The 15079-nt window shown below is 43.8% G+C and overlaps 1 protein-coding gene across 2 annotated transcripts in view; it reads left to right on the top strand.

The window, feature by feature from the left end:
• The window catches only part of MYZAP (myocardial zonula adherens protein), an 89246-nt gene that overhangs the window by 48693 nt on the left and 25474 nt on the right, over positions 1–15079 (top strand). The window contains exon 11 of one of the 2 annotated variants that reach the window (XM_055320234.1): positions 6197–9013. The exons of the other annotated variant lie outside the window; for it this stretch is intronic. Within the exon in view, the coding sequence (XP_055176209.1) occupies positions 6197–6250 (54 nt within the window). The 3' untranslated portion in view covers positions 6251–9013. Of the gene's footprint in view, positions 1–6196; positions 9014–15079 lie in introns of those variants that run through there. 2 annotated transcript variants of the gene reach the window in all.

Below are 15079 nucleotides of genomic sequence, written 5' to 3'. Positions count from 1 at the left end.
ACTGAAAAAACAAAACATTTTCCTTATATTAAGCACTACTCAGAAAGGTTATCTATTTTATTAATGAGTTATTAAAATTAAAAGCCTGTCTACTAATAAATCACACACATGACAAAAAGAAGATTAAAAAGATACCTATTTTATTAATCTCTAAGATGTTGGCAATATTAATGGAGTGAGGTTAAGGTCAGGGGATTGTGAGGTTGGGGAGGGATACTTTTTTCTCTTGTAGGATAAACACATACATTAGGTGAACTCTGTCACCTAAACTAGAAATCCAGTCATACTGTGTGGAATCCTGTAAGTCTTACATTGGCTCATCTGTGAGTCTCAGGGAGAAGAACAGAAGAACGAGGGGCCCCTCTGCACTCCCATTGCACACCCAGGCAGGAGCAGCAGGGATGGATAGATCCTGCCCCATTATCAACACTAGCTAGGTGTCAGGAGTGTGTTTCCCAAGAGAAAACATATCATCATCATCATCATTATCATCATCATCATCACACTTAGTATCTCAGGGAACTCTGGCTGTTAGGTCATAGCTTTTCTGCTTCTGAATTTCACACACAGGAAGTCTGGGGCAAGGCTACCCGTTTCCCCACGTGCACTACATTTCTCCCAGCCCACCACAGGGAGGTGATGTACATTGCTCTTAGGTTTTATCTTAGAGAACAAGTGAACAAAGAAAGCCTTATACCGGTTGGCTTCTGTTTCAGTTACTCTCTGTAAGAGTTTAAGATTGGTACCAAAATCAGAGATACTTCCTCAAAGGAAGAGATACTTCCTTCAAGTGGTTTAGGATTCTGTCTTCTAACTTCTGGAATATAACGGACATACCAATTTGAAGGGAGTAGGGGAAAATTGATACATGAAAATAGGAAAGCAGATAAAGATCACTGTCCATGTCTCGCTTTTCTACCTGTGACTTAATATCTCCCAAATAAGCTTCTCTAAATCCTGATGGTGTGGTCTAGAAGACACAGTCCTCAGAAGGAAATCATAGGCTGAAAATTAGGGTGCTGTCGTCGGAGTGAGCACCACCTAGGGGCCAGCTGGGTTTCAACAGTGCATGGATTCTGGAAAAAAAAAAAAGAGACTTCTATATTTTTATTCAAAATTTAAGCCACTACCTCAATCAGGTAGTAAGAATTGATGTGTTTGCCCAGTATGCCATGTTAACATACACCACAAAAGGACGGTTTAAAATCTCAATTGCTGCAGCCATTGATATGAATAGTTTTTTTTTTTTTTTGAAGTTAGAAACATGGAAAAGGGACATTGACAGATGAACACATTTAGAAGAGCAGAGTCAGGTTGGAACGTTGAGAGCTCTAGTGATACAGGGAATGGCCGAAGGACTTGGGGAAGATGTGGCCAAGGAGAGGCATGAGAGCTAAATTCACATCTCAGAATGCATTCTTGCTTAGAGTTGCATATGCACAACCAGGCCAGAGCCACTGGGTGGCACTTGGAAAGAGGTGAATTTCAGCTTTTCATTTCACATGAAGAAAACATTTCTAACACTGACTGCCTTGGGGAGGTACTTAGTCCTTCCTTACAGGTCCATCCCTCATGATCCAGGAGTTGAGCTGGAAGCTCCTTATATAAAGAATGCTTTGCTTTTTACTAGGCTGTGCGATCTCAGCATTAGCATTACTTTGCATAATAAGTGCAATTAACAAATTCATAACCTCTGACTTTATTTTTTTAAGATTTTATTTATTTACTCATGAGAGACACACACACGGGGGGGGGGGGGGAGCGGGGAGGGCAGCGCAGAGGGAGAAGCAGGCTCCATGCAGGGAGCCTGACGTGGGACTTGATCCTGGGTCTCCAGGATCACGCGCTGGGCTGAAGGCGGCGCTAAACTGCTGAGCCACCCAGGGATCTTTCCTCCTCTGACTTTAAATTTTTTTTTTTTTATGATAGTCACACAGAGAGAGAGAGAGAGAGGCAGAGACATAGGCAGAGGGAGAAGCAGGCTCCATGCACCGGGAGCCCGACATGGGATTCGATCCCGGGTCTCCAGGATCGCGCCCTGGGCCAAAGGCAGGCGCCAAACCGCTGCGCCATCCAGGGATCCCCTCCTCTGACTTTAAAAGAGGAGTTTATTTTTATCTGTGAATTCGAGTTGTTCAGACTTTTTTTTTTTTTTTTTTAAGATTTTTATCCATTCATGAGAGACACAGAGAGAGAGAGAGAGAGAGAAGCATAGGCAGAGGGAGAAGCCTGGGATCACGCTCTGAGCCAAGGGCAAACACTCAACCACTGAGCCACCCAGGCATCCCAAGCTGTCCAGACATTGAGAGAAACTTGACCTAGAAAAAGAGGCAAACTTCATGTGCAGCAGACGTTAGGGACAGTTTTGCTTTCCTCACTTGAAGTTTGAAAGCCTGTCTGTGTGCTAGCTTCACGTTTCCCAAGGGTGGGGATCCAGCCTCCAACCACCGCTGGTGTCATTTTGGCCATAATGTCTATGAAGAAGTTTAGCTTACTGAAACGATGGGCTTCTTTTTTTCAGCTCAACACTGAAAAAGGGTGTTACTGGGTTTCTTGGAATCCTTAAATGTTTAGCCATGTATTTCCTTGCACTTTTAGTAGGATATAATTTCTATATTATTATTATTATTATTATTATTATTATTATTAATTTAATGAATAAAAACTATCTGGCCTCAGTTTTGCAGTCCTTGGCCCAATAAGGACTTGATTTTCCTATGTAGGATGGTATATGTCAGTAAGGCCTTGTGCATGTAAGATGGGCTGATGACAGATCAAGGCAGGATGACCCTTTTGAATGAAGGATTGGTATATGTCTTACGGGGTCCAATTTAATACACAGTGTCTTTTGTGACATGTGGAACCACATACCCCCAGCAGGCTAGATCTTTCTACTGAATTATATCCTCCTTTTAAAAAAAGATTTTTTTTTTAAGATTTTATTTTTTAAGATTTTTTTTTTTAAGAGAGAGGCAGAGACACAGGCAGAGGGAGAAGCAGGCTCCTTGAGAAGAGCCTGATGTGGGACTCGATCCCAGGACCCCAGGATCACGCCCTGGGCCGAAGGCAGACGCCCAACCTCCGAGCCACCCAGGCGTCCCAGATTTATTTTTTTAGAGTGAGAGAGTGCACATGTGGCATGTGGGGTCAGGGAAGGGGTAAAGGGAGAGAGAGAATCTACAAGCAGAGCCTGTGCTGAGTGCATAGCCCAACGCGGGGCTCGATCTCACGACCTTGAGATCAGAGTAGAGCTAAAACCAAGAATCGGACACTTAACTGACTATGCCACCCAGGCACGCTAAAATTACATCTCCTTTTGTGGTGGACATCAAGGGTTGGCTACCTCACTCCCATCACTAATTCTTCTAACTGGTTCTGGTTCTGACAAAAAAAAAAAAATCAGCCCATCTATGATCCTTCTAGACAATTCTGAGGGTTTACCAGAAAATATAGAGGGACTAATAAAAAAAAAGCACTTGTGGGGAAACTCACTGATTTGTGGGTTCAGGAGATAAGCAGCAGTACTTCTCTGTGCCTGGGGCAGGTGTGGTCCTGCCCTCTCAGATCTTACCATCCGGTGTGACCTGCCTTTCCAGAGTCATTCTTTCGCATGGGCTTCTTTCTTCTGTTGAAAAGTTTCATTGGGATTGGAGGTCCTTTGTCTGGGGTCCAACTGCATCTTTAGCTTGCCTTTCAAGGAACCCGAGATGGAGAGGAGCAAAAGGCTGAGCAGAGCCTGACGCTAGAGCAGTGGTGTCTGGGCACATCTTTACATGTCCTCTCTTCTCAGCAGGCTTGTTCACACCTCCTTACCTGCTCTCACCATGGCCAGGCCCTGCCAACCAAAGCAGCTTTCCTACCGAGGAGGAAATTACCTGGAGGGAAAAAAACCCAAATTCTTATTTGCCCTCAGAAATGGGAGGGGAGGGGTGGACTTATATTTTTGCCAGTAGGCAATGGTATTATTCAGCTGACTACATAGTAATTTCAGAGAGAGCTCCTTGACCTCCTCCCTCTTCAACCCTAGGAGTGCTTTCATTTCATCTCCTCCTCCTCCTCCTCCTCCTCCTCCTCCTCCCCCTCCTCCTCCTCCTCCTCCTCCTCCTCCTCACTTCCCTCTGTGGTCCTGTGGTCCGGATGGGTGAAGTGGTTCTTCCAACAGGAAGTATCTCACGGGGGTGTAGCGGAGGTGTTCTGGCTCTACACTTCTCTTTTGCGTAACGCCCTTCCACTCCCGCTTGTCCCGCTCTATGATTTAGATGTTTAATGAGTGCAAAGGTGGAAGGAATTGATTTTCTCATTAGTGCTGCTCTGCTCAGGCTGCACATTAGAATCACTTGGGGAGCCTTAAAACACGCCAAACCTGGCAGATGGCGGTGGGAGGAAGGCTCTGGGGAGTGCAGGGGTTTGGGGTTTTTTTTAAAGCTGCACGAGATTCCAGTATGCAGCCAGGATGGAGAAGCTGTGCTCTGAATTTCTAGAGCAGTGGCTTGGGTCTCCACGCGGGGTTTCCATGTGTTAGTATATCCAGCCAGCCTCCTTCACAAGCTGCGGTGCCTGAGGTGGAAAGCTGGTAGTGAACTTGGAGTGGAAGTGGCCCACGGGAAGAGTGCCACGGAGACCACCGAGCAAGGCCGTGAGCACGAACATGGGACAGCCGGTCCAAGTGCGTGATCATCTGGTCTTGTTGGGGATCTAGCAGCCCCATCAAGAGAGGATGCTGCGACAGCTTACTCCTAATGCCAGACTGGCCTGGTGGGATGCAGATAAACTTCCTGGAGGCTCCCCAGATGCATCTAGAGAGATGTTCCCAAGTGGTAGATGACGCACACTTGTTAAATAGCTACTAGACAGACAAGTGATGGAATCCTTTCTGCCCGCTGTCCTTGGAAGCTGAGAACCTGCCCCTAACAAAGGGACCGAAGTGGTTCTCCTGGATCCCCTTCCCTCTGTGCTTGTGGGTACAGGTGTCTGGCCTCACCTTGGTTTATATTCCCTCTGTCTGCACAGAAGACCTTATTTGTGGTCCCCCTGCACCCCTTAGAGAGCACACCACCTTGCTGAAACAACAGTATTCACAGTGGTTGCTTCTCAAGTCCAAAATGAGGCAAAACATTTCTGCAATTCCTCAGAAATGAGTTTGAACATATTTAGTTACCATCCCTTCTTCTTCTTCTTTTTTTTTTTTTTTTTGAGAGAGAAGTTTTCGTAATGCCACGGGTTGTTTTGTTTTGTTTTTGTTTTTTTGAAAACAACCTAGATTGGAGAGAATAGGTGAAGAGTAACTAACTCTTCTGAGAATTGAGATTTGAGTTTCTGGTTTCTGGCTCATCTTGAGCCAGTCAGCAAAGCAGGGGTTCTCTTCTCTTCAAGTCCTGAGACCTTACCTCCTAGGCTCTGAATTTGCAGGCACCCCTGCAGTTAGAGACTTGGGAGAAGTGCAGTTAGAGACCTTGATGGTTACACAATGGAAGGTGGCATAGACAATGGATATGAGCAAGGACTTGAGAATCAGACCTGCATTTACTTGCTGTGGAACCTTCATACAGTTAGTTTTCTTATTTGTGAAATGGGGTTAATAACAGTATCTACCCAAGAGGATTTTTTGGGTTAGAGTTAAATGAGATGATATAAAAATATAAATGAGATGATATAAAATACTTATATTAATTGGAACATAGGAAATACGCAAGAAACAAGCTGCTATTATTATTACTGGTGGATGGATTCCTGTATATCCCCAAAGTCAGGTTAAATGAATAAAAAGCAAAAGTAGCTGAGTTGATTTCTTGATGGATACACAGAGCTGCCCTTCTGCACTTTGGGAGTCTTGGGGGCCAAATGGAATCTTTGGGTATGCTTCCCTCTGCTCTGCTCTGCGCTGTGTTCCATCCCAGCCACAGTAGAGTAGAATATTTGCGCATAAAGCAATTAAAAAATGTTTACGTTCTCTCCATCCCAAGAATCTTCCATTTTAAATGGATCAGCTGCTTGTTAGCACTCGGTTCATTTTGAAACTATCTCCTCGTGTGTTGTGCTGAAACATACTGCACAAAAGTACATTTTTGCCAAATGCCCTGGGTTTAGGTGATGCAGAGTAACTTCTGTCACTCATAATTTAGCCAAATGGGGGTTGGGGAACGGAGCCATAGCACTGAGCCCACACCCCTAATCCACTCAATTGAACTGTTTCCAGATCATGTCACACGAGCTCTTCTCCAGATTTAGTCTCCGGTTCTTTGGAAGATGATAAGATGGTAGCCTGGGTTGGAAGCAGTTCCTTTTATTGTTCGTGATTAGAAGAATACTTGAACTCTGCTGGGAAGAGGTGGCATGTGTCTGTGATGAGCCGACGAACAGAACAGGAAGGACATGTTGTGGAAAGGCAGATTTGACCACATAGGGCTCTCGTTTGTGAAAATACCACACACTGTCACCTCGACTTGTCCAGCCTCACACTGCAGAGTCCAGAGAACTCAAAGAATATTTGTAGAAACTTGGGTTCCTAGACATCAAAGAACTGCAATGAAAATACTAAAAAATAATTCAGGAGGTGCCAGGTGGAGGCTGGTTCTAAGATCTTGGGAAATGGAAGCCTCACTTGTGGAAAAGCTGCCTTGGACACCTGCTAACGTTGGGAGGCAGGCTCGAAGAACTCCAGTGCTCCAGGAAGGAAGCGCACCCCACCAAATCACGCCCCACGTAATACGGAAGCAGCCTCGTGTCCATGTCCTTTGGTTATATTTGCATACGGGAGGTGGCCTGAATGGAGACCAAAAACCCAGGTCAATGTAGCATTCTCTTTGTGTAAGCAGGGTTTGGTTTGCTTTTTATGCCCATGGGCACTCTGCTTGCATAGGCAGTTAACTAACTTCATGAAAAGGAGAAGTCTATCCAAGGAAAAGAGAAATATATTTGATCCAAATATAGTGAAGTGAAATACTTCAAGCCTGCTTTATTTTTATAGAGATCTTGAGACAAGCCACTGGTGCTGGTAGGTCATCAGCACTTAACAGCGCCCCTGAAGACCGACGAGTAGCGGTAGCAGGAGCAGCAGTGGTAGTAATAGTCGGTGGGTGGGATCGCCTTAATCAGCCAGTAGACTGGGCTGACGGAGGGACTTCATTTAGGGGCTGGGTGTCACTTAAGTGATGGGTGATGTAAGCTCCCACTTCTCCATGGCAAAGTGGGCAGGTAAATGGTTTCCTGTCAGTATTTGTCTTTGGTCTTTCATTCAGATCCTTGTACCCTACATCGGCAAGGTGGTGGATGGGGAAGGAACCCTTGGATGCTCAGGGCTGTTTTTTTATCCCTTGGCCACTCACATCTAGCGTTACTCAGAAGTTTGAGGCAGGATTTATTTGGACTAAATAAAAATGTTAGTTTCAAGTTCTCATGTTCAACATATTATTCACTTCCTAATTTTAAAATCTTAGATACCTTATCTAAACTGGGAAGTTTTTAGAAGGTATCAAAGGGTTCACTGTGGACCTTTTTACCCCCCTCCTATACATTACGTAAATATTGCAGGTTTATTTTATGACACATGCTGACCAATATATTCGTGATACAAACCGTCCTTTCAAGGGAGGTCTTTTCTTTGTAATGTCACTGAATGCACTTTCTCTTTCTTGAGATTGTTTGTAATTGGCTGTAAAATATTTCTCAGAGACCTGGGTGCCCATATTCTGCCCAGAGAGCTTGTAAGGCTGCTACACTCCTGTTCCAAGTAACTACCAGCCACTGAATGTTTCTCATGCTTCAGGGCCATGCATCTAGACCTAACATCCCACATTCATCCTCTATGGGGAGTATTATTAGCACAATTTTTTGGCACAGGAAACTGAAACACAGTCTTAAAAAATAAGCCACTGGCAGTCTCTCAGCACATGATGATGGTGCTAGGGCCACAAGATCTTTGGCTCCAAAGTCAGTGTTCATTCTTACTTTTGCATACATTTGTAACTGGAAAAAATTTTAAACATAGAAAATTATAGAGAATGGTGAGAACAAAGACCCAGCTACTCTCCTCTAGAAGTGACAAAATGTTAACATTTTGGCATATTTCAGATTTTTTCCAAGTAAAAGAAAACATTACAAAGAAGAGGTTCTTTTTATTTCTCTGATCTTTTTCCTTCCTCCCTCCCTCTTCAGAAGCAATTTGGTCTCCATCTGGGCTGTATTTTGATGCTTTTACTACATACCTATGTATTTATTATCAGTATTTAGTTCAATTTATGTGTTTCAAAATGTATGTACATCCTTATTTATAATATATAAATAGATATTATTGTATGTATTATTCAACCTACTCTTTTCCCCAGTTTTGTTTTTGATGTTGTTACATATAGGTCTACATTATTTATTTTAATGGCTCGCTAATACTTTGTTGTATTAATGTACTGTAATGTGTCCTGTTGATAGGTATTTAGCTTATTCCCAGATTTTTATTCCTTGACAAACCATGCCAAACACTCTCTTTGCTTCTGTAGTTATGGAGCATGGCTGGAGGAAGTAGGGCCATGCCAGGGCCTTGGGTTGGCAGTCTCCCCTTCACTAGACACTGCCCAGTGGGTCTCCGGAGCGTGCGTACAGTTCCACCCACTGGGAGGGTGGATTTCCCCACATCCTCATCACTTCTTGGCACTGTTGCACCATAATTTTAGCCAGTTGTGAGATAGTATCTCTTTTGTTTTAATTTTCACTTGCTTCAGCTTGATTACTGCTCATCACTGTGGGTGCTGCTGAGCATCTTTTCATTAGCTTGTTGGCCATTCAGGCTTCCGCCCGCTTCCGCCCTATCCTGAATCAGCTGTTCCTATCTTATCTTCGCTTTCCTGGTTATCTTTTCTCCTGCTGGTTTGTCGGAACTCTGGATACTACCAATATTGATCATTTGTCAAAAAGTGTGTGGATGCTGTTATCTTCTCCCAGCTAATGTTTTTTGTTTGTTTATGGTCTCTTGTATAATGCACACATTTTAAATTTTGGTATAAACTTATCAATCCATTGGTATTGTGTTGTGTGTCTTGTTTGTTGCCATAGGATATTTTTTGCGATGGTTTTAGAGTTTTTTCATCTTTATGTCTTGGATTATAACCCCCACCACACTCATACCCTTTATCTTCTTTCTTACTCTTTTTCTCTGTAGCACTTAGCATCTTAGCATCCTATAATATATACTACGTTTACCTGTTTTGCTTACTTACTTATTTTCTGTTTGCCTCCACTAGAATGTAAGCTCCGTGAGGGCAGTGACTTTTTTCCTGTTTTGCTCTTGGCTCTACTCCTAACATCTGGAACAGTCACTGGCATATCATAGGCGCTCAATAAATATTTGTTGAACAAATAAAGAATAATCCATGTGGAATTTATTTTTGTCTATACAGGGTGAACAGGGTTGCATTTTTCTTTTTTTAAAAAAATTCACGGAAAGTCTGTTTCCCTAACAGTATTTCCTGAATATTCCATCCTTGCCCCACTAATTTTTTTCATGGCACCTTTATCAAGCTAGCATTCTTTCCCTTGTGCCACTATCTTTAAATGTTCCTCTTCTCCTGCCCTGATGGGTCAGCCAAAAAACATTTTAAAAGCGCCTTTTATGGACCAAATGCAAAAATAGATAGGAGTTCTTGCCCTCAAAAGACCTTCTGGTTGACACTAAAACTTGTTAGAACTCTGGTCAACTATGACAAGTATTCAGCAGGGGTATGAGCTTTGTGCTTGGGCAGAGAAGCTAGAGAGGGTAGTGATTAGGTTCATAGGCTTTGAGTAAATTGCATCTGGCTTTGCATCCTGCTCCTCTCTTAACAAGGCTTTAGATCTTGAGCAATTCTCCAGCATTCAGTTTCTGTGTCAACAAAATGAGGACGATCATCATAGTCCCTGCTTCAGAGGCTGTTGTAAGGTTTGGCTGATGAAATGCGCACTGGGGCTTAGCACAGAACCCATAAGTGTTCACTAATGCTGGTGTGGGTGCACACCTTAGAGAGGAAGTGATGATTGACCAGGTCTTGCAGGATGGATTGGATTTTTCTAGGCAGGGACTTAATGGGTGGAAAAGGACATGCCAGACAAAATATAGAATAACAACAACAAACCAAGAGAAAACAAAAACACGGAGACCAGAAAGTTTAGGGTGGGTTCAGGGAGCTATCAGTCTAGTTTGACTGGCTTGTAGAGGAGGCTGGAAATGAGGTTGAGAGCAGTTGTGGGTTTGCACCCACTCAGCATCACACTGAGAAAATGTCCTGTGTTACCCTGCTCCACATTCCATAGTGGTGAGTTCTGACTGGTTGGACTTGACCCCAGAGTGATGCCCCCCGGCAGGAGGGAGCCGGGCAAATGGGAGGGGAGAGAAGCTGGAAGGGCAGCTTGGAGGCTCCCAGGGGAACCTGGGCCGGTGCAGGTGAGTGTCCACCCTCCAGAACACTTGAACCTTAGGAACATCTTAAAAACCACCATTGTTGAAGTGCCAGCCATGTCCTACATGTGGAGCTGGACATTGCCATGTGCCCCATCTTACATTAGCCTGAAATGGCTCCCTCCCTGGGTATTCCTGTTCCGTGTAGGGTCTTTGGTATGTGGTAGTGCAGCTGTGGTGGAAAGCGTGGGGATAGAGACCTTAGAGCATCTTCTCCCTCCCACCTTCCTCCTCTACAGTCAGAGGGAAAAAGAACAGCTGGGAGACTTCCGGCCCCTACAAAGGCTTTGAAAAGGAAGATACGGGGTGCTTGGGCATCTCAGTAGGTTAAGTGTCTACCTTCAGCTCAGGTCATGATCCCAGGATTCTGAGATCAAGCCCCACATGGGGCTCCCTGCTCAGCTGGGAGCCTGCTTCTCCCTCTACCCTCCTCATTCTCATATTGTCTCTGTCTCTCTGTGTCTCTTGTTCAAGTAAGTAAATAAATCCTTTAAAAAAAAAAAGAAAGAAAGAAAAGGAAGATACCGGCCAACCTGTTCCTCCAGCCTTGCCTGCTTCCTGGGCCATGCTGCCGTGATAGGTCATCATCCCCGGGAGGGCAGAAGCAAGCCTCTGAATGTCAGGGTGCTGAGAGAAAGGGCCAGGGGCCCGATGTCAGGGAGATGGAGGTTGAGATCGCAGCTCCGCCAGCCTCCAGCTAGGGTGACCAGCTGTCCTGGTGTGCCTGTGGATGAGAAGCTCCTGGCCCGGGGACTCCCCTGCTAAAGCCTGGGCAGCCCCGGGCAAGTTGGGATGAGCCGGTCACCCCTCCCTCATGCCCTTGGCAATCAGCAGGTGCATCCTGCCTCGGGGGATGTGCCTGTCCCTTTATTGAACTGACTTGGGCCTTTTTCTGCTGCCTGTCCTCCTCCCCGGGATGTGAGGTCCGTGAAGGTGGAGAGCAGGTCTTCCTGGCTGCCTCCTGTGCTCCCAGCGTCCAACACTGGGCCTGATGCACAGGTGATCCCAGGTGACCGCTGCGGGAATGCCAGGTGACGAAACTCTAGGAGGCTCAGTCTCCTCCTCTGGCGGGGAGAACCACTGCTAGGGTTGTTCCGGAGGTTAGTGAGCAAACCCAGCAACCGGCCTGGGACCCAGGGCACCCCTCTGTCTTCCTTCCCAGTGGCACATTATTCCACCCTCTGGTTGGAAAGCCAGTTTATTCACCCTTCCAGGATGTTTACACGGCCCTGTCATGTTTAGGCACCTGGAAGAAGTGGGGTGCTATTCCTCTCCTTAAAGAGAAGTTGGGTTATCTTTAATATAAGATAGAAATCAAACCAAATTGGATTATTCTACCTCAGAAGCCAGTTTCAACTGATCCTTTTGGATGGTATCGTTCTATTATTATATATTACTTCAAACTTAATAGAAAAAATTGATTAAAATAGGTGCCCTGTTCATATCTAGCCTGGCTGAATGCCACAAGACACATTAATTGGAAATGAATTTCTACAAACCCAATCAAGCATCATGAAGATGACAAATGTACCTTTTTCCCTCCGTTCCTTCATTGATTTTTCATTTTCCCCACTCAGAGCTTCATTTAGCAATTTTTCAGTTTCGTTTTGTTGTGGTCTTAATTCATTGCCTTCACTCCCCCCAGAATGAGATAATGTACCTTGTCCTTTTTAAACTGTTCTTTTATGTTGCATTAGTGCAGGGCAGATTCTGATCTTGTCCTATCTGCCTATGCTTTATTATTTTTTAGGAAAAGCGTGTAACTTTATTATTTTTTAAATTCTTACTTCGGTGGTTTTTATCAAGGAGAATGCACTTTAAAAATACAATAACTATGAAATTACCGTGTTACAAGACCTCTGAGATATAATTAAGAGCAGCTGTAGCAAACATGAAGAACCTTTTCCGAGAATTTCTCCTCATGGGGTATGTGAAGATCAAGCAGGATTTCCTATTTTGCTAAGGGGAATGAGGACAACGATTTTTGAGATCACAGAGGGGGAATAAGAGTTTGGGTGGCAAACAAGGCCCGGTCAGGACATGAGGAGGCAAAAGGAGAAGGTGACTACATGCCTGAGTGAGCTCTAGAAGGTTCTTGGCTGTCCTGTTTAATGCCTGCTCTGGACAATTCACTGGGCCTCTAGGGGGGTTGAAAACAATAATAAGAATCTTCAAACTGAAAAAAAAAAAAAGAATCTTCAAACTATTCTTCTTGTGAACTTTTCAAATATTCTAACAGCATATATTTCCCCTGAGAAGTCAACAAGGACTCATAATATAGTATCCTATTGCTTTACTATAATTCATAGCTATGGTTATCTCGTTTTGATTATTAGTTTTAATTGGCAGTTACTCATCTTTGATACATTTTTCAGTGGAAAGATGAATTATTTCTTCATAAATGTGGTTTAAAGCAGAAATCCTTTTGAAATGAGGGTCTGTGGGAAAGAGTAACAAATCAGAGGTGTTGGTGATAGAGGTTGGGAGTTTTATTAACATGTGGTCAGCCTTCACAATACGCATGCACACACACATGCACACAGCCCTCCTACCCTGATTTGAAGTAAATGTGCCTGTGGGCCTTAATTGGGTATTCCTAAAATTTGAATGAAAGCAAAATTAAACAAATTTCAAAGAAAATAAGTCTGTATCATAAACTTAGTTTGCAATGAAAAAAAATAATTCCCTTTTCCTTGCTAGGTTTTAATGTGATTTGATATGATCATTGGTTTTAACATACCTTCTAGAATTATGCTCCATTTTGGTGTGTTTACTGCTGTATTTAAGGCATTTTTCAGATGCATGTATATTATCATCTGCCTGCTGGTAACACACAATACCCTAAAGCACAGTTTTTTTTTTTAAATAACGTATCAAGTGCTGTCTAGTATTTAAGACTTCTTTGCTGCTGCATTTCTTATTCATTAATTTCTCTTCACATCCCCAACCTCAGTGGTGAGTTATGCTTTACAAGTTTCACCCAGTCGGGTACTGTTCACATAATTCTAATTATAGGGCTGTATCATCTTCTGACACTAACCTGAAACGACCTGTGACCTATATGTCTCTCACTAATGGGAAAAAAAATTGCAGGAAGCTGAGAAGCCTCTCAACTTCTAGGGATTGCTCCCAATCCATAACAAGACCTTACTAAAATTTTGTACAGTTTCACTTTGTTCTGGTTGACATACAAGCCCTTTTCGGAAGCAATCGGAAAGAGTCCTTTCACTATAGTGATGATTTTTTTCCAAAAGCAGGTTTATAAAATTGTGTGGATTGACACAAGCGATTACTTCTTCTAAGAGAACAGTTCTTATATAAGATCATTGATACAGTAAACACCTGTGAGTGTGCTGTTGAGTGCAAGAGAAAGATGTCAACAAAGGATGGTAGGAGCAGTCAGGTGTCCTAACAGGCTTTATTCAAAGGACTGAGGCAGAAGAGAAGAGGGAGACATGAAGTTAGCCTGGAAGCCTTGGGAACTGCTCGTGTGGGAGGTGACCACTCAGTATAACAGCAGATTTCCTGGTGGAGAGTAGGGTGGAAGCAGCAGCCTGTGCAAAGGCCTAGAGGCAGGACGACTGTATGTCTGTGGAATGCTGAGGATGAGGAGGTTTAAATGTAGGTTCATCTGGGACAGGACAGGCTGAAATGATAGTGGGACTGTAGCAGGAGAGCCTCATACCCGTGCTAGAGAGTTTGAATGTTAGAAGCTTGGGAGGGTTTTTAAGGAGGAGAGTGATACATTCAGCATCTCTGGAGGTAGGTCTAGAAGTCAGTATTTTGTGAAAGCTCCCGCTAGGTGATTCCATTATGTGCCCATGGCCTCAGGGGGATTGCTTAGTTCAGATCACCTAGGGAGGTAACTCCATGGTGGCTAGTGTGAAGAAAAGCCATTAACTAGAGGATACCCCTCTGCCATGCCCCCCCCCCCACGTGTCACTTTAAATATCAAACTGGCTGTAGGCTTAAGAGGTCTAGTGTCCTGAATGATCATTAGGCCGCAAGACATATATTGAGTTTGGGTTACAAAAAACCTGCCTGCTGAGACAAAAATAAGAACAAATTCTATTCACATTAGTTAAGAGGTTCCAGATTTTACCAAGACAACTTTCTTCTGTTGTTCTATAAGGGGGTCCACTATTTGATACTGAAATTTAACTGTTGTGACAAGATTATGTTCCTATTAAATAAAATGGATGAGGTCTGGAAAATAAGTGCTTCTAATTTCTCATTTCCTGATGCTCTGATTTGAGCCTGGTGGCTTGGGTCATTTACTACCACCTGGTGACAGCTAGGCCTAAATGCAGCTTCATGAAGAAGACAGGAACCTCAAGGTCAAATTTACAAGCTTTTAATGTATGCAAAAGAGCAAAGGTTGCCTGCCAGCTGCATGGTACCCTGGAATTTGGAGTGGGCCCTGATTTTGAGGGTGCTTTTGGGGCCACATCCACCTTGGTTCATCAGGGCCTCCAAGAGACTGTCCATCCAGACAATTTTGTCTCTGAAGTCTAAGAGATAGATTGTTGAGAGATGGATGGATGGAGTCACTGATTCATTTGTTCGTTATCTGAAAATGTCCTTAACTCTCGAGAAGCTCACAGTCTAGTGGGGGACAAATGCCAGTAATGACACAGTAGTAGCTAGATTTGAGTG

This window comes from Nyctereutes procyonoides, unplaced genomic scaffold (genome assembly GCF_905146905.1).
Source record: "Nyctereutes procyonoides isolate TBG_1078 unplaced genomic scaffold, NYPRO_anot_genome, whole genome shotgun sequence".
In the NCBI taxonomy this organism is placed as follows: domain Eukaryota; kingdom Metazoa; phylum Chordata; class Mammalia; order Carnivora; family Canidae; genus Nyctereutes; species Nyctereutes procyonoides.
The sequence above is the reverse complement of the archived record's forward strand: the minus strand, read 5'-3'. Positions and strand labels throughout refer to the sequence as shown.